The following is a 24,587-nucleotide window of genomic DNA, read 5'->3' as shown; positions in this document are numbered from 1 at the left end:
GCTCTGCCACCGCCCACCGCCCCCCTCGGCGGCCCAGGGAATTCCTTCCCCGCCCCCTCCAGCCTCCCTGGTTTCCTGTGTGGAAATGGGGCCTGGATCCCGCCTTCGCAAACAATATCAGGCGGGAGAAATCACCCTTCGAGCTTCCTGTTTGCTGTGAGCAGCCTCCAGGGCCAAGCCCCCCCACCCCCCGCCCCGGCTCCCAGGCCCTACTGGGGAGTAGCGGGGTCTCCTCCCCCAGACAAGCCCTCCCCCACACGGGCTGCAGGGAGAGCCCGCCGGGGGCCTGTCTCCTCCGTGGAACCGGGGACTTCAGCTTGAGCTCCCAAGGCGGCCTGCGCCCAGACAGCACCGCGCACAGGGAGGCGGGCCAGCGGTGGCCACTGGGGGGGGGGCACCCAGGGTGGGAGCGATGCCCCGCCGAGAACACACTTGCAGACTGTGCTGTGGGTAGAGGGAAACTGAGCTCCCCCGTCCTCCACTGCCCCGCCCCAGACCTGAGAGGCGGGCGGCCAGCCTGTCCTGGTCTGACCCTCTGCTGTTTATTCAGGAACCGTCACCTCGGGGTCCCCAGGCCACAGGGCTCTGGCCACTGCAAGATCCTCAGGGGCTGCCGATGTGTTTCCCAGGAGGACGCTGGTCAGGAGGAAACAGGCCCCACGATGACAAATGGCCCCACAGGCAGAGGAGGGCCTGAGGCAGGCAGGAGCCTGCAGCAATCCAGGCTCCAGGAGGCCTCAGGGTGCCCGCTGGGCTCCCCGTCTCTGCTGCCGCTTCAATGACCCTGCCCTGCCACCACCTGCATGGCTGTCACCCTCCCCAGGGCCACTGCTGTGGGCCACCCGAAGAGGAGGCTCCGAGCACCCAACACGAAATTTCAAAGCTCCAGGCTATTTTCCTGGCACCTGAAACCCTGAGCGGGGGGTCACCAAGCCCCTTGGTCCAGAGGAGGCCCAGGAAGGAGGTGGCAGGGCTGTCCTGGGGGCTGCAGGGCTGCACCCAGGGGTGGGGTGGAAGTCGGCGGGGGGGTGGGGGGTGGGGGGGCGCTACAGGCCAGGTGCTCAGTTCCTGCACCACCTGCCTGCCCACCCACCTGGCTCCCGCCTATTCCCAGCCACCCCCTGCCCCTGGTGACCCAGCCCAGCCCCACCTCCCCACGTAGCCTCGCGATGCCCCTGGCTGGGGTGGGCAGGGCAGGTAGAGCAGGCCCGGACTCGCAGAGCGAGGCAGGAGAGCACCTCACCCATGGGAGCAGCTGGCCGGGTGCCAGGCTGGCTGCAGAGGCTGTGAGAGATGCCACCTGGGCCGGCTTGGTCCCTGTCCCCCTGTGACCCGGGGAAGGCCCCGCAGCCCCCTCCCATGGGCTCCCACCCCAGGGCTTGGCTACTGCTGCCTCTCCCTACCCCTGACTTCTAGCTCTGCCTCTCCTCTGCCTCCTCCAAGGAGAAGGGACGCCAGCCCAGGGGCCTAAGCAGCCACCACCTCCTCTGGGCCTCAACTTCCCCAGACATCTGAAAAGCAGGCTGCCCACAGACTCCTGCCCGTGGCATCACAGGAGCTGCCCGGCCTCTGCTCAAGGAGCTGGGTCCCAGGGAGGTGCAGCTTTCCCATCCATAAAATGGGCGTCCTCGGCCTCGCCGCCACTCCCCGCCTGGGTTCCCTGCCTGTAATGACAGGACTCAGGGCTTTGACTCTGCAGATGAAAGGCCGCCCAGGCTGCCTCCGGGACTGTGGGAAGTGGGCTCTGCTGGCCCCAAAGCTCAGCCGCCCCCGCCAGGCCTGCTCCTCCGAGGACCCAGCCAGGGCAGGTGCGGGGGGTGGGGGGCCAGGAGGGGCCAGTGCAGAGGGTGCCTCCTTGGAGAGAAGCAGGGTCTGAGGCCTCAGAGGGAGCAGGCAGTTCTCTGTGGGAGGAAGGGCCCCTGGCCCAGATGAGACATGCAGGGCACGCTGGGGGGGCAAGAGCATGGCCCGCACGAGGGCCCGGGGCTCATCCTTGTCCTGAAGACGGAGGCCTGACCCCCTGCCCCAGACCGCAGCCCGGCCTGGTCTCTCTAGACGAAGGCCCCTGGCTGGGCCAGCACCTTCCCAGCAAGCTCAGTCCCTGGATCGCTGGACCACAGGCCAGGTGGCTCCCCAGCCCTCCCTTCCTTCATCGGGACCGAAAAGGATCCATCTCCCCTGCCCCTGCTAATGCCAACACACCTGCCCACCCCGACCCCCAGGCACCCCAAGTTCAATGACAGAGCTCCAGGCTTGGGAAGATCTGGCTGGGGAGCAAGTCTGGCCTCAGAACGGAAAAGGAGATGAGTTCCCGCTGTGGTGCAGCAGAAACGCGTCCAACTAGGAACCATGAGGTTGTGGGTTCGATCTCTGGCCTTGCTCAGTGGGTTAAGGATCTGGTGTTGCCGTGAGCTGCGGTGCAGGTCGCAGACGCGGCTTGGATCTGGCGTTGCTGTGGCTGTGGTGTAGGCCGGCAGCGACAGCTCTGATTCGACCCCTAGCCTGGGAACCGCCATGTGCCGCGGGTGCAGCCCTTGAAGAAAAAAGAACAGAAAAGGAGATTCTGCAGGGGCAGGGGTCCCAGGATGCCGAGGTCTCCTGGTTGACGTGTAACACCCACCCCAGGAGCCCCCAGGAGCAGAGGGAGAGGAGGCAGCCTGGGGCAGGGGGCTCGGGCCAGGCGACGCTGTGGCTGGTCCACAGGGGCCGCACAGCCAAAGACCAGTCTGAGGACAGGGAGAGCCCAGGAAAGCATCTGGCAAACTTCTGCTCGGTCTCGGACCTGCTCTGCCCCAGCCGGAGCCCCCAGGGGCTCCCTCACTTCTTCATTCGTTCCTTTGCTCGGGGCCCAGCCGCACGCCTGCTGAAGCGGTGCAGCAATGACTCGGACCCGCCCCCTCCCCCGGGGCCCCATGGAGGCTGGGGTGCAGGCAGAGACCACACAGAGCGCCTGGGTCAGGGAGGCCACCAAGGAGGGCCCCCCACTCACACCTGGAGGGCACGTCCCCTTGGGCTCCAGAGGCCCGGCTGCCTGGGAGGGGCCTTGCCACAGGAAGGGGTGCTGGGGGTGGGGCACCCAGATGGGGTGGGGGCAGCAGCCAGGGGGCGCCCAGGGCCAGCAGCTAAGAACAGCAGGAAGGTGCAGAGTGGGGAGGGTGGCTGTGCGGCTGGGGGTTCCTGCCAGCTCCAGGCGGAGGGGGTCCCGAACCTTGGCCCACAGAAAGTCTGCTCCTCTGCCTCCTGCAAAGGTGGGCGGGGGGTGGGGGGCGAAGGAAGGAGCCCGAGTGTGACCCGAGGGGTCGCCCAATGCAGCCAAGAGTTCCCCAGCTACTCTGACCTCTGGGGCGGGGCCGGCAGCCCACCAGAAAGTGGCATTTCCCTCCAGCCCAGCCCCCGACAGGTTGGGGCACTCAAGGCGGCGTAGACGGCATGGCCCCGCGGGGGACGGAGAGGAGGTGGGGTCCGGCTCCCAGCCCTGCAGAGGACGGCCCAGGGGAGCCCCCACGTCACAGCGCTGGGCCCCGCCAGGCCGGCCGTAGGGTTTGTGGGCAGAGGGAGAGCCCCTCGCAGCCCACTCGTCCCCTCTTGGGGATGGTGCTCAGCCAACTCCGGAGCCACGTGAACAATGAACGCAGCTTTTATTCACAAGTAAAAGCTGGCAAAAGAGTTCGTCTACATATTTGTACAAAGGTAGGGACACCATAGAAAATGCACGACGCTCGAGACGGGACCCGGCAGGACGGGGAGGTGCCTCGTCGGCAGGCTCACCCCTGCACTGCATCTGGCAAGAAGTGCCTGCTTCCCAAGCCCGCCCGCCCTGCCCGGGTGCCCCCCAGAAAGAGCCCGGCCGGGGGGACGCCGTCTATAGAAAACCATAAAAACATAGATCATTTGTCTTCAAATTCCCACTGCAAATACCGCGTTTATAGGCAAAATGATAGAAAAATATGAGCCTAACAGAACCTTTACAAAACCCTCGTCCCCTAATGTGTGTGTTGGTTTGTTTTGTTTTTTGCTTGTGGTTTTGGTAAGAATTCCTGCCGTGGAGGAAGGCACCGGTGCCTTCAGCTCAGCCCTTGCGCGGGGACCTGACAGAGCAGGTCCCGGGGGAGGGAAGGAGGGTCCGCCGCCCCCGCCCGGAAGACCCCATTGGCTCGACCTGCGGAGACAAGCACACGCAGACCGAGGGTCTGGAGACTCTGCCGAGAGGAAGCAGCTCCAAAGGAAAGTACTCCTGAATCGAAGACAGAGGCCCGGTGAGCTCGGGGCTGTCCTGCTACACGAGACGGATTGGCTGCCGAGAAGGCGAGCTCGGATCAAACAGCCAGCTCCTGCGGCCCCTGGGGGCCCCGCCGCGGCCCAGGCGCAGCCCCGGCGCACACCGTCTGCTGGTGTCTTGAGTCCTTAGCACCAAATGCAAAGAGAAGAGAAGTCCACTCCAAGGTTAAAGGCACTTGCGTTGCTGTCCAGGGGCGACAGTCGTCCGGTCTCCCGCACCCTCCGCCGTCCGCGCCGCTCGGCCCGCCCCGCCTCCCCCAACCCCATCGCCTCCGAGCCCCGGTCCTGCACCGGACCCCCTCTGCATCCGCGTCCCTCCGACCCCCGCCACATCCTCGCTCCGCCGCACGTCCCGTCCTCAAGCCCTGATGCCCCCGTCCCTGCCCCGTGCCCCGCGCGCCGTGCCCGGCCTCAGACGTCCACCTCCTGCGGGCCCGGGGCGGCGGCAGGGGCGGCTGCGCTGATGTCAAAGCAGGTTATCATCATGACGCGGGCCTTGCACAGGTTCACGCACTGCTCCAGGGCGGCCGTGGCGCGCTCCAGGGCCGCCAGGTACTCTGCCGACTCGGGCTCCAGCTCTGGGTCCACCTCGACTGCGGAGGGACAGCAGACGGCGGGTCAGGCGGGGACCCCGCAGGGCCAAGGGCTCCCTCCCGCCCCCGCCAGCTTCCGGGTCCCGGTCCGGGTCCGGGTTGGGGGCGCAGGGCGGGCAGGGAGCCACGGCAGGACGCGGCGTCTGGGGTCCCGCGAGCCTGCGCTCGGGGAGAGGGGCGTCCCGCAGCCCAGCCAGTGAGGCGGGACTCACACTGCTCCAGCCAGCGGCCGGGCTCCAGCATCAGCCGGCCCTGGGTCTCGGCCAGCTCCTCACAGAGGACTTGGCGCTTCGCCTGCACTTCCCGCAGCCGCTGCTGCCTGCGCTCCGCCAGCCGCAGCTTCGCACCGACGCACACCAGGCCCTGGGCGGCAGGGGACAGAGGGGTGGGGACGGGCTCAGGCACAGAGAAGGGCCTGCTCCCAGGGCCTCCCAATACCCCGGCCTTGACCTCGAGCCTCCCTCCACCCCCCAGGCCTGGGCAGGGGCACAGTGGGGCCGCAACGTGGGCAGGGGTAGGACCCCTGGGTCCCCGTGGGTCAGGCTCACGCCAAGTGCTCCCAAAGCAGCCTGTGTCTGCCGGGAACCCAGAACCCAGGGCACAGATCTGGGAACCCCCACCCGGTGCCACTCCAGGGGGCAGCAGCGGTGGCCTCAGGGCCCCTCCAGCCGCCCACTCCGCCCAAGACGGCCATCAGGACACACCACGGGTTCAGGGCCAAGCAGGGCGAGTCCTACCTTCTCGGCGCTCTGGAAGGGCTGTGGGTGAGAGGGAAGGTGAGGTCAGCGGGCTGCCGCCCCCCCCCCGCCCCCCCCCGCCCTTCCAGGGCTTCTCGTCACCAGCCCCCAGCGGCCGGGCCCTGACCTCGGCAGGGTCCTCCCTGGGGGCCGGGCGGTGCCGCTGCAGACGCTCCACGTCGTCAATCTCGTACACCTTGATCTCGAAGGGCTCCTTCAGGGAGCCAGACAGGGGCGGGGGCAGGTCCACCCACTGCCCGGGCAGGCTGGGCTTGCGGCTCAGGGCAGCGGCATCGGGCAGCGGCGCTGGGATCAGCCGTCGCCGCTGCAGACCTGGAACAGAGAGCCGGGCGCTGGGTGAGCAGAGGCTGGACCCCAGCGCCTGGCCAGGGGCTGAGAGGGGAGCCGGGCCAGGGTCCTGACGTGAGGGGGAAGCACAGAGGCCCGACCCTGAAACAGCCTAGGGCTGGCCAGGAACCCCGGCCCCCCTGCCCCACAGAACAGATGCACTCGCCCCCCAGCCCCCTCCTGCCTGGACAGCAACACCAGCCTCCCTACACAGCCATGGCCTCATGGGCAGCCCCCACCACCCATGGAGGCAGTGCTCCTGCACCCTAAGTGGCCACACTGGGTCCTTACAACCGTCCGGTTCCTACCGCCCCCGGGACCGATGCCGGAGCTGGCATGCTGGCACCCCCTCCCCAACTCCCAGGCCACCCGTCCCTGCTCCCCGCCCATCCTCATCCCCAGGACGTCTACAGCCCACGCACAGCCAGTGGCTAAAACCCCCAGCCACACAGAGCCCGAGAAACAGGCCCACGTCCCCCCTGGAGATGGAGGGTCCAGGGACAGAGGCAGGAGCAGCTTTGCAGAGCCCCCAGCAGCGGGGCACTGGCCCCAAACCCAAGCCCTCCCCGGGGCCCCAGGGCCCAGCAGGGTGACCCACCCTTGCCAGCCTGCTGTGACAGGGCTGGGGACCAGCCCCCAGGACAGCGTGGGGATCAGAGAAGGGCACATACTGTAAACACAGCGTGCTTCTAAACTGCAGAGGGCTGTGCACAGCTATCCATTGGGAAGCCCCAGGCTTGTCTGTGCAACCGTCAAAGGCCACACACATCTAGGATCCAGGAAGGTGGCACCCCGTGGCCAAGCATCGTGCGGTCTGTGCCCTGCAGACGGAGCCCGGGACGCTGGCGCCCCACCCACCTGTGGCCCTCCTCTTGGGGGACTTGAGGCTGCGGGAGCGGGCGCCCGGGGACGCGGCCCCGCTGTCGCTCATGGAGTCGGGGGCGGAGGAGGCGCTGCCGGTGGCCTCACTGTCACGCATCATGCTCTCGTAGCCGCTGCTGCCGCCGCTGTGATAAAAAAGGGCAGTGCGGCCCATGGCAGGCGGGAGCTCCCCGCTCAGCACGCTGCTGTTGTCGCTGCCGTGGCCGCTGCTGTAGCGCTGCGGGCGCCGCGGCGCCGTCACCTTGCTGTAAGGAGAGGGCAGCGCCGGGCCCACGGGCGGCCGCTCCTCGGACACGTTCACGCCGCTGTCGTTGCCGCTGTCCGAGTCGGCCGAGCCCCACGAGAGGCCACTTCGGCTGTGGGCACCACCAGCCGCCAGCTCATTGACGCGGCTGTGGGCCGCCCGGAGCGCCTGCTTGGCGCCCATGATGGTGCCCCGGCTGGCCTTGGCCCCAACACCAGGCGCCACCCGTGGAACGACCCTGGGACCCGTCCCCGGGCCTCCAGGGGTCCTGCCTGCTGCAGGGCTCAGTGGCTTCACTGCAGCCCCCAGAGCCCTGGACCCAGCGGCCGCTAAGCTGCGGCCCTTGCCCCCACTGGTAGGGGGCTTGGGGGCCCCCACGCCCTTGGCCGGGCTGCTCCTACAGGTAGGAGCGGGCCCCGGCGTGGGGCTGGCGGGCGGCACACCCAACCTGGGCACGGTCCGGGCCGGCCTCCCAGGGGCTTCCCTGGCCTTGCTGCCACCCTGCGCCAGGCCCTCACACCGCTCCAGAGACCCATGGGTGGTGGGCCGGCTCGCTGCCTCTGCCTTGCCCGCTCGGGCCTTCAGGCTGGACGTGGCCCTAGGGATGGAGTGGTCGGCTCGGCTGCCGGGCCTGGACTCCCCCTCTGCTCGGAGGAAGGCAGCAGCCCCGGCCCACACTAGGCTCCCAGCCTGGGGAAGGGCCGGTGCCGGGCTGCTCCTGTGCTCCAGGCTGGACTTGCGCTCGGGCGGGGCAGGGGGGGCCGCTCCGCCGGGCCTGGGACAGAGCCCGCCTTTAGCGGCCACGCTCTTCCTGCCGCCAGGGGCAGGCTTTGGGCTGCCCAGGCAAGCGGCTGCCTCAGTCGGGGCGTCCCTGAAGGACGTGGAGGGCGTGGTCACACCCAGCGTGGTGGCCCCTCTCCGCAGCGGGGGGATCTGAGCCATGGCCTCTGGCCTCTGGGCCACCCTGCCCACCTCACAACCATCCACCACCCTCCGGGCTGGCATCAGAGCCGGGCTGGGGGCCCTGCTGGCAGAGGCCAGGTGGATTGGGCCACATTCGTCCGCCCGGAGAAGCCACGGGTCCTCGAAGGGGCCTCCGGGACCGGGCGGGGCCGGAGCCAGGCGAGTGCAGCCCACACGACTGGCCGTCGAGGACGACCTCGGTTTCCGGGGCAGGCTGGAGTGGAGAGTCTGTGCCGGGGCTGCCCTGCCTGGAGACGCAGCGCAGGGCTCCCAGCCAGGTCGGGGGGCGGCCGCCGCCCCCTCCTCGCCAGGACGAGGGCTCCAGGCAGGGCCAGGACTGTCCACTCGGTCCTGCTCCGAGAACTGAAGGCTGCTGTCCTCCAGGGAGCCGTCCGGGATCAGGGGGCCCAGGGGGTCCGGACCTGCTGGCGCGTCAGGGCTGAAGGGGTCTGGGCTGGCCCTCGAGGGGGGCTGCGGCGTGGGGCCGAGGCCGTCGGCCGTGCACACGCTGACCTCACTGAGCCAGGAGCTGATGGAGGAGCTGTGGCTGCTGCCGGTCCAGGCCGCTCCGTCTGGGGCGCCCCCGGGGGGCTTCGAGGTGTAGGCGTCAAACTCATCGTTGATGCTGCTGATGATGCTGACTGGCCTCGAACCCGAGGCCAGGGCCTGCAGGGAGCAGTCACTGCCAAAGCTGGCCAGGCTGGCAGGGCGCCCGGGGCCCCCCAGCGCCCCCAGGGAGAGCTCCTCCACCAGGGTGAACACCAGCTCGTCCTCGCCGTTGAGCTCCACGGGCTGCTGCAAGGTCACCGTGGTGGTCAGCAGGCCCCGCTCCAGGCGGTGGCCGCGCGCAGGCTGGCGGGGGCAGCCTGCCTGCCCACTTGTGCCCAAGGGGGGCGTCCGTACCACACCATCGGCTCCCCCAGGCTCTTCAGGGGCCCCACCGGCGTCCGGCTGCCGAGGCGGCGGGGGGGCCGGGCTGGGCAGCGGCCTCCGGCCTCCACCCGCTGTGGGCTTGTCCGGCACAGGCAGCTCAGGCCTGCTGCTGCCGCCCTCTCCCTGGTCACCGTCAGCCTTGGAGGGCTCCACGGCACCCCGGCGGGTGTCTGGGACGGGGCTGGCGCGAGGCGTGCTGGCAGCCAGCGGGGAGCCCATGGCCTTCCTGGGGGCCACAGCCTCAGGCAACGAGGGCTTCCTGCTCCCGCGGGCCGGGCTGGCCTGGGCTCCATCGGGGCCGTCGATGCACTCCAGCCGCTCCTGCAACTCCGCGAAGGTGCTGCAGCGGAAGTGGTCGGCGTCGCGCGGGCCCTCAGACGGCCGACGGCGGCTCAGCGCGGGGATGATGGGCACGAAGTCAGGCGGGCCCTCATTGTCCGTGAGCTCGCGGTCTGACAGCGCCGCCCCCCCAGGCCCCACGTAGATGACCGTGTCGCAGGACTGCTCACTGCTGGATGAGTAGTCGGGGTCGCCGGGCGAGCTGGGGGCCCGGCGGTCGGGGTCGGGGGCCACGGAGCGGGGGTGGAAGTGTCGCAGGTGGGGGGGGCGGTGGGCTCGGCCTTCCTCGCAGGAGCTGTCCCCGCCTGAGGAGCTGGACGCATACTGGGGACAGAGAAGGCCCTCGTGAGCGGCTGCCCCACCTGCCCCCTCTGCCCGAGACCCACTCCAGTGAAGGAAGTGACGGCATGGCCAGCAACCACGTCCCACCAACCGTGGTGATGGCACGCAAGGCTCAGGCCCCAAAAAACTGGATCCTCCCCACAACTTCCAGGGAAGCGTTAAGCCAAGTCTCAGGCACCTTGGCACACGTCGCGTGAGCGCAAAGCCAGGACGCAGACCCGGGGCTGTCAGAGCCCAGGGCGGCCCTAACTCCGCCCTCTGGCCACACTGAGAACGGCCCGGCATGGTCCCTGCTGGACCAGGCCTGGGAGGGTACCCGCCACGGGGACCACAGGCCCACCCCAGGCCAGGTGGACGGGGCCAGCAACCCCAGCCCCCTTCCAGCAGCTCCAGGTCTGCTTGGGGTGACCTCGGGGGTGGCTCCCGCCCCCTCCGGGGGCACAGCCCTGGGGCCCTAATGGCGGCCGGGGCCCCGGCACCCCCCCCCCGCCCCCCCCGTGGGCAGAGCCCCAAGGAGACCGCCCGTGGGGGCCGTGTGAGTCGGAACCCACCTTGGCCTTCTTCCTGCGCAGACGGTGGATGCGGGCCGCCAGCTGCACGGTGCTGAGCGTCTCGGCGTGGCGGGCCGGCGCGTCGGAGACGTGGGCGATCATGGTGGTGCGGCAGCTGGCCGCGGCCAGGGACTCCCGCAGCAGCATGGTGAGCCTGTGCTCCCTGCGGGGCGTCGGGGGCGAGGATGCCGGGGCTGGAGCGGGGTGGGGGGCAGGCTTCTGGCGGGACCAGGCCCAACGCCTCCGTCCGGCCCCCACCTCGTGCCAAGGGCCCCCACCAGCCCTAGGGCCACTAGGCCTGTCAGGTGGTGCAGAAACGAAGAACCCAGAGGCTGGGGGCCCGACGTGCACCGGCCTGGTCCCCGGGGCCACCCAGGCCTGCCGAGGAGGCCACCGCTCACCTGTGGGGCACGTGCTTGGCTCCGCTGACCAAGGCCAAGACGATGCTGCCCAGGGCCGACAAGGACAGACACAGGGGGCCCCCAGGGGCCCCCCCGCCCCTGCCAGGCGTCCCCTCACAGCTGCCCAGGTCGAAGAGGTGCAGGCGGCTGCGGCCTCCAGACACTGAAACCACAGGGCGGGAGGGTGAAGGCTCGGCCCTGCCCCCCACCCCCTGCCCCCCCACCCCTCCCACCCCCGCCCCCCGGCGCAGTCCTGGCGACACGTACTTCCGCCCCGGCTGCACTTCTCCATGCGGTACTGGTAGACGTGCAGCGTGAAGAGCACGTGGGAGCTGCAACGGGCGTCCTCGCTGCAGCCGGCCCGGCCGGAGCTGCGGGCAGCCAGCGCCGCATCCAGGTAGAAGGCCGCCCTCTCGGCCGTGGGCGCCCGCAGCTCGCTCTGGTTCTGGAGCTGTGGACAGGCAGGTGGAGGGGACGGTGCCTGACTGGCTCGGGGCTGGGCTGCAGCTCCCCGCCCGCCTTCCCGAGGCGCCCCCCACCCCGCAGCCCCCACGCCGCCGGCCCTGCTCCCCGCACAGCGGCAGGGGTGTCCGCGTACCTGCGCCCCGCAGACGGGGTCCTCCCGCAGGTACACACCCGGAGACTGGGCGTCCTGGAGGCTGCTGGAGGCCACCTCGGCCAGCAGGTCCCGCAGGCTCTGGTCCCGACCGCACACCTCCACGGCCGAGACGCGGACCGAGAAGCGTGTGCCCGTCCTCTCCCTGCGCTCGTCCAGGAGCCTGAAGAGCCAGGAGATGGCGCAGGGCACGACGCCCAGGCTCTGCGGCGAGCTGTCCCTCCCGATCATGGTGAAGGACTTGCCTGGGGGCCACGGGCACGTCGGGCTCAGCGTGACAAGGTGACAAGCCCTCAGAGCCGGGCAGGACCTGCAGCTGCTCCCCGGCCCTGCCCGGGGCCCTCGGGACCAACCTGGGCCCCTGAGACGCCGGGGGCCCCCTCCGATCGGCCCCACGCCCCCCCTCCCCCGCCTTCCAGGCCTGCAGGGTTTCAGCTTCCTCTGCACAAGCCCCCCACTCCAGGGGCCCACCCGGAAACGGCGCCCAGAGACCGCCGAGAAGGACAGGAAGGGACACTTACCGAGGCTCGTGTGGCCAAAGGAAAAAATGCAGCCATCAGCCCCACTGACCACTGACTGGAGCACGTCGGCCACCGTCCCGGAGCAGACCTCGGCCTGGAGGAGGGGCTCAGAGTCAGGCCCCCTCGCAGCCTCCCGCGCTTCTGCCTCCTCACATCACGTGCAGGCAGCGAGTCCTCCGGGGGTCGGCGGGCACCCAGGACCGGGCACACAGAGCTCTCCACGCGCACAGGCAGCACAGATGCACACACACGCAGCGCGAACCGACCAGACCCACGGCTGACAGGCACACACGGCGCACACGTGTGCACACACGGCAGTCACACGGCACGCATGGCTGTGACACACACGAGCATCTGCTGTTCGAAAAGCGTCCGGGGAGGGTGGGCTCTGAAAAACTAGGCGTCTCCCTGGAAACGCGGCCTAAGAGGCAGGCCAGGGGCCGGGGAGGCGCCCCGAGGGCCGGGGAGGCCCGAAGGGGAGGCACAGCAGGCCTGCCCGGCGGGGCGCCCCCCTCCTGCCCACCAGCAGAAGGGGCGCCGGCCTGACGGTCGTCCCATCGCCCCGCCTGGCCGCCACCCTCACCTGCTCCGAGTCCTGGGGGAACACGGCGTCGAAGGCAAACATCTTGGGCACGGCGGCCGGGGTGGCGCGTCGGGAGCCCGCGCTGCCCGGGGGCCCCGGGGCCGGGTCATAGAGGGTCACCTGCTTCTTCCGCGGGTCCACCTTCAGGAAGGAGGTGGACTCGGCCGAGCGCTGGGCCCCCTGCTCCGGCCAGATCCGCAGCATGACCTTCACCTGGGGAGGCGGGCAGAGCGGGCAGCTGAGCGGCCGCTAATTACAGGGCAGGAGGAGCCCGCGCGAGTTGGGACGGCGGGCCAGGCCCCGGCACGGGAGCCCCACCGCAGGAATGCAGGCGCCCGCGCCCCAGCTCCAGGCCCGAGCGCATCCCATATGAGGTCAGAGAGGCAGGGAGAACGGGAGAGCAGAGGCCGGCGGGGCGCAGGGCGTGTCTGCACAGCACGGGAACATAGCGGGGTGGGGACGGGGCGCGGGGCACAGGACAGGGGAACGGGCCCCAGATGCCCCCCTGAGCAGAGACAAAAGGCAAGGGCCATACCCAGAGGGCACCCCACCTCCCTCCGTGTGGGGTCCACCACACCCCCTGGCTGAGGCCGAGGGAGAAAGGCACAGCGCCTCGGAGAGCAGAGTCGCCCCGCGCAGGCACACCCCAGCTCCGTCCGCGCCCCGGCGGGGCAGCCACCACGCAGGACCACCTGCCTCAGGCCCACACAGGCCTGAGAAGGGAGGAAACACGCTCAGAGAGGCCAACCGTCTCGCCCGAGCCACACGGCCTGCAAGTGGGTCTCCTGAAACCCCGAGCCCCACATGTGAGGGCAGCGGGAGAAAGGGAGAGACAGGCAGCAAGGACCAGCCCACCCGGAAAGGGGGCGCGGCAGGGCCCCCTCGGAGCCCCACTCACGCTCCTCTGCGGTGTGTCCTCCACCCCCAACGGTCCCCCAGAGCCGCGCCCCCTGCACCCCCCTTCAGAAGGCCAGCTCAGCGCATGGCAAGGTGCAGCAGCAATTGCTGGGGGCTGGGCAGGCAGGGGGATGCTCAGGTCCCACCAGCAGCTCACGCCCGACGGAGAGGAGGACAGGTGCCGCCCCCCCCTCCCCAGCCCCGGGGCTCCGTCCAACCTCACCTCCCCCAGAGCCCCTTCCTCCCAGCCTCGCACCCCCCACCTCTGCCCCGGCCCGACCCGGAGGAGAGGAAGGAAGGCAAGACGCAAAGGGGACCCGGGCTGAGCCCCGAGCTGCCCTGGGGAGAAACTCGGGGTGTTTCTGACTCCAGAGCCTGCTCCAAAGCCAAACTCAAACCCCACAAACCCCACGTCCAGGATTCCAGGATTTGGGGTCAGCAGGGCGCCAGAGGTAATGCCATTAGCGCAAGAAGTGGGGAAGAAGAGGGAGGTGTGGGTTCCGAAGTGCCAGGGAAGGAGGTGGAGAGACTGAGGCTGGCATGGGAGGCCGGGTGGGGAGTGGAGGGGTGCACGGTAGGGCCGGGTGGGGCTCATCTGAGCTCAGGGGCTGGCAGACGACCAGGCAGCCTCTGATACTGTGACTCCAAAGCACAGAGCTCACCCGTGTCCCCGCCCACTTTCATGCCCAGCTCCAGGGCTGGACCACCAGGCCCAATGCCACCAAGGACACAGAAGCTCGGGGACAGGGGCCAGGAACCCAAATGCGAGCGTCCAAAGCAAAGCATCCTGCAAACACCCGAAAGCCCGCAGGCAAACACACCCCGTGTGTGTGTGTGTGTGTGTGTGTGTGTGTGTGTGTTCTCCGCGGGAGCCACCCTGAGTGAGGGCCCTCCTGGGAAAAGGCGCCACCTCCACTCTCCAAAGGACTCTCCGATTTCTCCACTACAGGGTAATCAAATTACCAGACTCATCTCAGAGCCACTATTTTTCACGGATTTAATTGTAAGTGACAGATACATAGCGCCGGCCAAATTGGTTTACCGTGGGTAGTTCACACAAGGCGCCATCCACTCCCCTTCGGCGCGCGGCAAACCTTCGGCGCTCGGGGGAGGGGGGCTCCTCGGGGAGGCGCGCGAAGAAACACTTTTCTACTGAGTGCCTCCGAACCCGGGCTCCATTAGGCGAGAATCGATTCTTTTATTCCCCGACGACAAGAACAAAACTATTTCATTTCCAAACGCCGCTGCCAAGCAGACAAAAATGTGCACTTCCCAGTAATTTTTGGCAATTTTTTTTCCAGCATGATCTCCTGGCCACTTTGGGAGCCGAATGGGTTCTGCAGCTCGGAGCACGTGCCTGGCGGGGCAAGGCCTCGAGCAGCCAGACGGGGCTCTGGCAGGAAACGCACGGCCCACGGGCTGCCTGGCTGAGGACCCCATGGCCCAGAAGGGAGGGGACGTCACGTGCGCCTCCCCCACGGCTCCAGTCCCAGGCAAACACCCAGGTCACCGTCTGCGAGCCTCCTTCCATCACGGCGGGGAAAGGCCGGGGTCTTTGCACCTGACGAGTGCATGTCTCTCCCCCCCGCCCACGTAGTGTTCAGACATTGCAAAGCCCCACTGCAGAGCTGCCAGGTGGGGGGAAAAACCCATTTTGCATGGAAAAAGGGCTCCCCCTCCGGAGAGTGGCCCAGGCAGCGAGGGGGAGGGGCCGCTGGGCCCCCGCGGGGGAGGGAAGCCGTCTTGAACACCTCGATGCCCAATTCTCTGAAGAGGCACATTAACGTCAGGGATTGAGCGTCGCCTGCCTTCTTTTCTGACAATATTACATGCCTCTCAGGGGGGCCTCTCACTCTGTGATATTTGTGCAAATAACCTTCCGGGGCTGAGGAAGGGGCGCTGGGGTGGGTGGGCACTGAGAGGACAAGAACGGGTGGCCCAGGGCTCCCCGGGACACAGACGTGGTCTGCCGGAGAGAAGCCAGAAGCCCCTGCCCTGGAGCACGTGGGTGGGGGGCCTGGCCCTGGGGGAGGGGGAGGCCCCCTGGGCCCCGGGTAGCAGCAGGCCCCAGCCACCCAGCCCCGACCCCACCCCGTCTGCAGACAGAGGAGCCCAGAATCGTCAGGAGCCCCACCCCCGACGGCCAGCTGGTCCCGTGGGGTCTGCAGCGTCCACCCTCTGGCTCCGTGGCAGGGTCCAATCCCCCCTCCAGCTAGTTCCCAGGCTGCGACACGGCTCCTTAGGGGCCAGGAGGGTCTCCAATCTCAGGGCGCGGGAGCCCAGGAGGCCCCTCGTGGGGGTGACAGGCTGAGGGGAGGCTTTCTAGACAAGAGCAGGCTGGCCGAGTCACAGAGGTCCTGCCGTGTGGACAGGGATGACTCTGGGAGGCCAAGCACAGGGACAGAGCGGGGGCTGGGGCGTGGGGGGATCTGTGGCGCAGTCAGGCCTGTGCAGGGCACCCTCTGCACACACGTCAGACCCTCTCCAGCCCCTGTCACTAAAAGCAGAGGCCCCCGTGTCCCAGGTGGCAGGACAGACTGAACCCAGGGGGGTGTGGAGCCCGCCCACCAGCTCTGCAGGGGGCAAGTCTCCGGTCACTGCAGAGGCCGGCCAGTGCCCGGGTGGGCGGCCGCCACTCGCAGGGAGGCACCTGGGAGGGGCCGGCAGGCCGCAGAGTGGGCGGAAGCTCAGGGAAAAGCACTCGGGGTTCATACTTAGGGTCCAGCCCCATCCTCACCGCAGAGCAGGTGGCCGTCGACAGGCCCAGCCCTCTGAGCCTCGGGCTCCGCGCCCTCAGAGGGCACAGAGACCTCACTAACGCACTCACACAGATCTGCAGGCGCAGGGTCCGAACCTGGGCTCGGGGCGCAGTTACGAGCAACCCAGACGGGGCCGGGTAGAAAACCCCTTCTCGGCCAATGGCCATAGGAGCCAGGGGCCAGCCAGCCTGTTCCGAGACCGGGCAAGGCCCTGCTTCACCCTGGGACCCAGCATCCCCCCCCCGCAACCCCAGGGGTCCCCTTCTGGAGAGCCAGGGCCCCACCCTGCGGCAGCAGACCAATAGAGACGGGACAAGGGGGTGCCTGGGGTCAGACCCCAACCCTCGGTCCCAGGAAGCCCCAGCTGCCCAGCCCATGCCCCTGGGACCCTCACCCATTTCCTGTAGCCCCCCGCCCCCCCACAGTCTCCCGGGCTCCCTGTTGCCACCTGGAGCCATCAAGGTGGGCCTGGGCCTCAGCTGCCCCATCTGTTCCCCACTGACCACCCTGGTCCAGCCTGGGGGAAGGAAGCAGGGCCCCTCTGTCACCGGCTCCCCCTCCCTGCAGCTGCTTAGACACCCCCAGCCTCAGCCCACCCCCCAGGGTCACCCCCAAGGCAGGGTCAGGCCTACCTTTCCAACACTGCTGGGGTTGTCCTTGGCCTTGGAGGCGGCCCTCAGCAGACAGGGGGGCGCGGGGGGTGGCCACAGCTGCAGGACCCCGCTGAAGTCCGTGGGGTAGGTGGAGGCTCCGCGGGCAGTAGGGGCGGGCGGCGGGTGGGGCTTCTTGCGCTTGGAGGCCAGGCTGAGCTTCTGGGCAGCCCTGCGGGGTAGGGGAGGGGGCACTCAGGGCTGTCCTGCCACCTGCCCCCACCCTAAATGCAGCAGCACAACCAAACTGGGGCCCCCAAGGCTGCGGCTGCCACTTCTAGCCCCTGGCAGTTATGCCAGCAAGGGGCCAGGCCACAGAGGGCCCAGGCCAACCCCGGAGCCCAGGCCCCTCTCCGCACCTGCCCGACAAACACCCTCTTCCCACCAACCTCTGCCCCGAGTCACCACCCCGAGTCCCAGCTCAGCAGCTGGGGCAGGACACATGCTGAGCAGCCACCCACGGGTGGTGTGACCGCACGTGGTGACAGCCTCTCTGCAGGTTCTCCGTCTCTAACACAGGACCACGGGCCCACCAGAAGCCCTGTGTGCAGCCCTGATGAGCTAACATGTTCAGGGCACCCAGCCCAGGCCTCCGGCACAGGTGACACACACTGGGCCTGGGTCTGTGCCCAGATTTCACCCCTCCCCCGCTGTGGCGAACGGGCCATGGGCCAGGATGCAGTCTGGGCTTGGCACTGAAAGAACCTGCCCACCAGGCACGCGGGCAGCCCCTCCCACCGGGCCGCCTCTCCCCTGCGTCCAGCGGTGCCCACCGCACCCCCGCCCCGGCCCCGGGCTTCTCAGTCTGCTCTGCCCCCAAAAGGACCCGCCAGGCAGGGCAGCCCCTCAGCTGCCTCCCACGTGGCCAGAGCTGCCGGCGTTTTGCTTAACTCCTCTCATCTTTAATAGGAGTTGTCTTTTAAGAGACCCCAGGGACAGCTTTCCTCCTAGCGAGGTGTCATCGCAGAAAATAAAAGTAATGTACGGTGCGTGGTGGTCCTTAACAGAGCGGCCGGGGCCCGCCTGGCAGGGGAGGCTCGGATCCCGGGAGCGGAACCCACGAGCCAGCCAGGAGGAGCCCAGACACTCAGGCCTCCACGAGCAGATGCCCCCTCAGGTCCTGCCTGAACCCATGTATCTTAAACCTGAAACCTCCTGGACAGCAGAGCCCCGCGTGCCCCCTCTGCCCAGGACCACACACCAGGCAGGATGGGGGTGGACAGCATGGCCCAGGCCAGGGCGAGGGCGGGGCCGGGGAGCTCTGAGAAGGGCAGGGAGACGTCCCGGGCACGCGGCTGGACCAGGCAGGGTGGGGGACCTGCGAGACCCGGGCGGGGGGCCGGGGGAGAGGAAGCCGTTCCTCAGAGCTGGGCTCCTGGGGCTCCTCCTGCCCCCCCACCCCCCACCTGGACCTGCGGCCCTGGACCCCCGGCCAGCCCGGGTTATGCCACCGCCCTCTGCCAACCACCGCCATGGAAGAGGCCACAGCGAGACCAGGAGGCGTGGAGAAGCTTCAGGTCCCGCAGGCAGCCCACCCCCAGCGGGAGGAGGGTCTCCGTGCCTGCTGGGCTTGCGGGGAAGGCACAGCCAGACTGAGCTGTGCCCCGGAAGGTGGAGGAGGCCTGGGGACATGCGTGCACAGCGGTGCCCCCGCCTGACTCCAGGGGTGCTGGGGACAGGCTGGGCCCCGGGGCAGAGCGGACAGGTCAGCAGACAGCCATGGCCGAGGCTGCCCCCCCCAGCAGGCTCCCTGCTCCTCCCTCAGTCAGGCAGGGCCACCCAGGGACCCCGAGGCTGGCGGGGGCAGCCTGAGCCCACACCCCCGAGGCTCAAGGGGACGTGGAAGCCAGGAGGACCCAGGGCCGGGAGAGGTGCCGGGGAGGCTGGAGCGACATGGGGCTGCAGATGCCACAACCAGAGGGCTTTGCTCCGTGGGTCACACAGGAGGCTGCAGAGGGCTCTGGGGAGCCAGGGTCTCCAGCACAGACCTCAGCCCCTCCCCTGTCACCCTCAGGGCCCAGCATCGGCGCTGGGGAGGCCACCTCCCCGCAGACATGCCCAGGTCTCGCCTGGACACAGCCCAGGAGGCCAGAATGCTACGGGTCAGCAGCTGGGCCCGTGGCCTGACCCAACTCAGGGCGCCGCCCCCCGCCCCCCGGGTCAGCCCCTGCAGGGCCGGGGCTGCTCTTACAGGCTTGCCTCCCAGGCCTAACTCGGAGGCCCCGGGACAGCACTCCCCGCTCTGATGAAATCCAGGCCCCTTCAGAACTGGACGAGCCCGTCAGCCATGCGGACAGGCCGGCCCTCAAGGCCCCCGCCGCGTGGGGCACAGACCCGGTTTCTGAGCACCGGGGGTGGAGACAGTGCCCCCAGGCCTCGCAGAGGCTCGGAGGATAAGCAGGCACCACACGCGGATCACCAGCGCCCACTGCATTGCTGCGGGAGGGGGGGGGCTCTCAGACCTGCAGGGGACAGTGGGCACGTCTGAGTTGGGCTCTGAAGGGAAGACTGGGAGAGGCAGGAACTTTCCCACACACATAGCAATCCTCACCCTCAGAGGACGCCTCCCCCGGGAAGCCCGCCCTGATGCCTCCACACTGGGCTTCCCCAGACCTGGGCCTCCCGCCACCCTAGGAACCACTCCCGGCCCCGAGACACGGGTTTACCAGGCTGTGCCCCCACCAGGTGGGGACTCTGGAGGGCAGGTGTCTGAACACAGGAGAAGCTTAAGATGGGGCCAGGAGGAAGTGGCGCGTCCCACCATCCCTAAGGCACCAGCCCCTCGCCTACTCCCAGAGGCCTTTGCCCAGCCTCGCTGAGCCTGGTCACTGATTCAGGAAAACGGAAAGGGAAATATTTGCCTTTTTACAAAGAAAAATTGCCTCTTCCAAGGCAGGAGGTAATTTCACAGGCAGTTGGCCTTGATGGCGAGAGGCCCTTAATTATCCCGAGGAGACAGACAGACCTGTTTGGACGGGGAGGGGGGGGGTGTCAGTTACAGCCAGCCCAGGGTTTCCTAACGGGGCGACCACGAGACTGGTGGCCTGGGCCACAGGCCACGCCCCACAGCACTACCCTGCACCTGCTCTGGGGGCTGCCCATCAGAACCCAAGAGCACCTGCTCCCTGCCGTGGCGTTTTCTTTCTGTCCGTCCTTTTTTTTCCTCGCTTTTTACAGCCACACCCGCAGCATGTGGAGGTCCCCAGGCTAGGGGTCGAATCAGAGCTGTAGCCGCCAGCCTACACCACAGGCACAGCAACGCGAGATCCAAGCCACATCTGCAACCTACGCCACGGCTCACGGCAACGCCAGATCCTTAAGCCGCTGAGGGAGGCCAGGGATGGAACCCGCAACCTCATGGATCTCAGTCGGCTGCTGAGCCACAACAGGAGCGCCTGCCGTGGCATTTTCCATGTCAGCTGGGATCCCTACTCGGCGGCTACGAGGCTTCACGGCCTGCCCTGCAGGCAGGGAGACCCTTCCCGCACCTGCCCCCGTGCCTCTGGGCAGCATCCGCTCTGCCAGGTACCACGCCTGATATACCATGACCGGGCACCTGGACAGACGCGGGGTCCAGCCCCCCGCCCCCCGCCTTGCACCTGCCGAGGAGGCCCCCGCAGTTCTTCCCACATCATCTAGATTCAGGGGTCCAGGAGGTGACCCCCACCCCGGAGAGGCCCAGAAGGGTGTGGAGGGAGAGAGTGGCATGGACAAATCTGGGGGAGCCTGCAGAGACAGGAAGGGGGTCACTACACCCCCCCCCGGGGAGGGTTAAGGGGAGTGGGAGGCCTCAGGAAGGGGGAGTCAAGGGCACCAGACCCTCCGGAGAAAACGCAATCGCCGAGGCCGGGCCTTTTCAGGACTGGCAGGGCCTGGCGCCCTCAGCTTGCGGTCCCCACGCCCGAGCTGCCCACCAGGCCCAGCAGAAGGGTGCAGGGCGGCCAGCCTTGCTGCTCTGTGCCCCCTAACAAGACCCTGGGCACCAAGCCACCCCGGAATCGCTCCCCGCCTTGGCTTCCCCACCCCAGGCGAGGGCACGGAGGGGGTCGGGAAGGCCCCAGAAGGCCCTGGGCCAGTGTGCTGGCCGCAGGGGGGCGCTCAGGGACCAGTGGAGAGTCCAGTCCCCAGACCCCAGCCTCTTCGGCCTCCACTCGACAAACACTCGACTCCCACTCAACCCTCACAGCCCACCTCTGTGCCCTAGAAAGCTGGGCACGGCCCTGCTCAGCCCCTGCAAGGACTCCAGGCCACCGTCAAAGGCTGTCTCCACAGGTCCCCCCACCGCCCAGCCAGAAACCTGGTCAGCTTTGCCCCCGACCCCGGCGCCCAGTGACGGGTGGAGGTGGGAGCACAGGACGTGCACCCACTCATGCCCGAGGCCCCGCAGGGTGCAGCTCCCCGTCCCCTGGGGACTCGGAAAAGCCCCTCCCCCTGTGAGCCACAGCCGCCCCCACAAAACAAAAAGTGCACCGGTTAAGGGGCCACAGCCTCAGAGAGCAGGAGGTCTCAGGCACAAGCTCAGGACGGTGCCCCCCCAACACACACACACACACACACACACACACACACACACACACCCACACCCACACACACACACACACACACCCTGGCCCGTGACCCTGAGGACACCACTGTGATTCGGGCACCCCAACAGGCTGGACGTAATGGCAGCCGGCAGCACCCTCCCCTCGGCGGCACCCTCCCCTCGGAAACCTGCCTCCCGCTGCCACCATCCCCAGCCCCCGCCCCCGCCTAAGTGCGTGTTTCTATGGTAACGTCCCAAGGTCAGTGGAGGCAGCCTTGCCGGCTGGAGACAAAAGGCAGCACCGGCGAGCCGGGGTCGCTAATGAGCCAGGGTGGCCCCCAGACCCAGGACCATGGCAGCTGGTCTCCCTTCCCCAAGGGTCTCAGCTTGAAATCCTCCCGCCAGCACCGCGTGATGGACCGCGGTCGCTGCCTGGAGCCGGGGACACGGGCCGACTGGGTCTGGTTTGTCCCTCTCATCCTCCACGGAGGCTCCCAGCCCGCCAGCCGGAGAACCCCAGTCGGGCTCTCTGCACCTAACTGGGGCCGCGGGCCCGCACCTGCCCAGCCCGCACCGCGTGCCCCGCCTCTCCCCAGTCAGGCCGGCGGCCTGGGACCCCGCGGAGAGGCGCCCTGCTCCTGTGATTCACAGACAACCTCATCAGCGCCATGCTGATGGGACAGTGACCTGGGCCTGGCCATCACCAGCACGTCCTGTAATCCTCACACCACAGAGGGAGCTCGGCCTTGGATCCGCAGCCCCCAGCGGACAGGCCTCATCCACACCGGCTCACAACCAGGACCCGGCGCCTGCGAGGCCATGCCAGGCTTCCCAGGGCGCCAGATCGAACAGCAGGTGGGGGGACAGCCTGCCCCCAGGACACCCTCCCCATCTCACCCCAACCGCCTTGGTCGTCCAGGGATGCACCCTCGGGCCCGCCCCGTCCCCGCGCTCCCCAACTTCAGGGCAGCCACCCTGAGGCCTGCCTGCATCAGCCTCCCAACCAAAGCCACCCTCCCTGCACCCGCCAGCAATGGCCCAGGACACCCTCGGCTGAGCGTCCCCCCAACCCCCCACAAGGCCAGCCCACTCCCAGGGCCTCGCGGACGGCTCGCTGCACCTCTGCGGAAAGCACCTGTGATAGGCGAGGAAATGGAGGCACAGAGAGGTTAGGTGTCTAGCCCGAGGTTGCACAGCTTGGAGGAGCAGAGACTGAGTTTGAACCCTGCCCTTGGCTACACCCCACCTCAGGGGCGAGAGGCCTTCGCTGGACGCCGCGGTCAACGTGGTGCCTGGGAGGCAGGCCCACCCGCCAGCTGTGAGCTCCGCTCTGCTCCACTCAGCAGCAGGCTGCCAGGGCCAGAAGCGAGGTCCCCAGGCCCCTCACGCTGTTCTCGTCCACGCTGCCCCCAAGCCAGGCCCAGGCCCCGGCCCAGGAGGACGTACCTGAGGAAGAAGGAGGCTGCAGCTGACGGGCCTGTGGAGCCCCCGGCCGGCGTGCCCGGGGCCGGGGTGACCAGGGCCGCAGAGCAGGCTCCACCAGGGGCCCACGTCTTCAACATGCCGTCGGGCCCCACGGAAGGGGGGCCATCCCGGACCGTGTCTGCCACCGCCACCGCGGCCACCGCTGCTTCAGCCTGGAGGGAAGGAGGGAGCCAGTGAGGCCACCTGCCCAGCCCGCCCACAAGCTCCCTGGGGTCCCCCCGCCCGGGGACCCGACGTTCCAGCCCCTCCTCCTTCAGTCCAGAAACGCAGTGACCACAGCGATCAGGACAGGGGAACAGGGACCCGCGCACCCCTCACCCTTCCGTCCGCCCCGGAGCCCCCAGAGGCGTGATTAGAGGAGAGACGATAAATATTTGTCACGAGCGCTAATCGCCCGGGAGGATAACGTGCGATCTTCCCACCGTCTGAAATACTACTCTGGCCTTTCCTACTAATTAGCTCAAATAAATTCCAGAAAGAGAGACAGCCTCGGAACGAAGCGCAAGTGTAATTAAACGCCCCCCAGGACGGCGCTGGCACATTGGAGGTCCGGACAGGCCCTAGAGGGGGAGAGACGTGACCCTGGCAGGGGAGGGGAGCGGCCTGCCTCGGCCCGGCCACCCAGCCCCAGCCCCAGCCCCTCCCCGCCGGCCCCAGCCCGAGCCATCACAGCTCCCAGGCACCACAGCCTAGTCCCTGGGGCTCCCAGCATCACGTGGCCAGGGCACTGTCAGCCACCGTCCCCTGTGCCCAGCCTGGCAGAGGACAGGTGTCCTCAGGCTGCAAGGACATGGGCCTGTCTGGTGACCTGCAGGTGAGGAGCCCAGGGAGCAGTCCCGCCCTAGAGGGCCTAGCATTCTCGGGGTCTCACAAGGGACCCAGCCAGAGGCCTGGTGGCCCTCCAGCAGAATAAGCCACCACAGGCCCCAGGAGCACTGTTTTGGCAGGACTTCTTGCCACCTCTGGGTAGCAACCGTCTCAGCAGAGTGGAGGGTCTCACCCCGCCTGGCCCGCGGTAGGCACCAGCTCCCAAACCCCCTCCCCAGGGACACAGCAAAGCCGTATCTGCAAAAGAGATTCAAAGAGAGCTCCAGGAGTTCCCGTCGTGGTGCAGTGGTTAACAAATCCGACTAGGAACCGTGGGGTTGCGGGTTTGGTCCCTGCCCTTGCTCAGTGGGTTAAGGATCCGGCGTTGCCATGAGCTGTGGTGTAGGTTGCAGACGCGGCTCGGATCCCGCATTGCTGTGGCTCTGGCGTAGGCCAGTGGCTACAGCTCCGATTCGACCCCTAGCCTGGGAACCTCCATATGCCGCGGGAGCGGCCCAAAGAAATAGCAAAAAGACAAAAAAAAAAACAAACAAACAAACAAACAAAAAAACAGAGAGTTCCAAGGCCTCGGATGGACCCCAACCCTGGGCCCTGCAGTACCAGGGCTATCATGACAGGTCAATGGCAGAGAAGGGCAATGCGGAACAGCCCAGGCACTGTGCCAGCAGATCACACCCTGCCACCTGCCTTGTTATCTGCCTATAGGGCAGGAGCTCCTGGGCATCCCTCAGAACCCCACCTGCTGGCCCTCTCCTTCTCCAGGCCACTCCCCGTGCCCGGCCTCCCCCAGTCCTCAGACCTCTCCCCGGCTTCCCCCAGCCCGCCCAGCATGGCCCACTCGTGGAGTAACAGGCCGGGCTCAACCACTCGGCACCGAGTCCCCACCCTACCAGCTTGCCTGAGCACCTAGTGCACACCAGGGGTCAGGAGGCCCAGAGGGCGCCCGCCACGCCCTGGGTCTGGGCCCTCACCAGGAGTTGGATAAACCAGGAGCACACAGCCCGCAGGGACACAGCACGAGACACGCGGAGCCCACGGGCAGAAGGCAGGCCCGGCACCCACGGGAAAGGGGGCTGGAGGCACGGAGGGACTCCGTTCTCGAGGAATGCCCT

General features: G+C 68.2%; 1 protein-coding gene across 1 annotated transcript in view; it reads right to left on the bottom strand.

The window, feature by feature from the left end:
* Window positions 1-3,621: 3,621 nt before the first annotated feature.
* Window positions 3,622-24,587, bottom strand: part of KIF26A (kinesin family member 26A) — a 38,569-nt gene continuing 17,603 nt past the window's right edge. The window contains exons 4-16 of the mRNA XM_047795880.1: window positions 22,609-22,799; window positions 16,620-16,809; window positions 12,332-12,544; window positions 11,749-11,842; window positions 11,210-11,472; window positions 10,879-11,062; window positions 10,612-10,774; window positions 10,211-10,373; window positions 6,815-9,641; window positions 5,736-5,941; window positions 5,609-5,629; window positions 5,084-5,234; window positions 3,622-4,871 (exon numbers count right to left, since the gene is read on the bottom strand). Of these exons, the coding sequence (XP_047651836.1) occupies window positions 4,690-4,871; window positions 5,084-5,234; window positions 5,609-5,629; window positions 5,736-5,941; window positions 6,815-9,641; window positions 10,211-10,373; window positions 10,612-10,774; window positions 10,879-11,062; window positions 11,210-11,472; window positions 11,749-11,842; window positions 12,332-12,544; window positions 16,620-16,809; window positions 22,609-22,799 (4,848 nt within the window). The 3' untranslated portion in view covers window positions 3,622-4,689. The remainder of the gene's footprint in view (window positions 4,872-5,083; window positions 5,235-5,608; window positions 5,630-5,735; window positions 5,942-6,814; window positions 9,642-10,210; window positions 10,374-10,611; window positions 10,775-10,878; window positions 11,063-11,209; window positions 11,473-11,748; window positions 11,843-12,331; window positions 12,545-16,619; window positions 16,810-22,608; window positions 22,800-24,587) is intronic.

Source organism: Phacochoerus africanus, chromosome 9, assembly GCF_016906955.1.
Source record: "Phacochoerus africanus isolate WHEZ1 chromosome 9, ROS_Pafr_v1, whole genome shotgun sequence".
NCBI classification, from domain to species: Eukaryota; Metazoa; Chordata; class Mammalia; order Artiodactyla; family Suidae; genus Phacochoerus; species Phacochoerus africanus.
The sequence above is the reverse complement of the archived record's forward strand: the minus strand, read 5'-3'. Positions and strand labels throughout refer to the sequence as shown.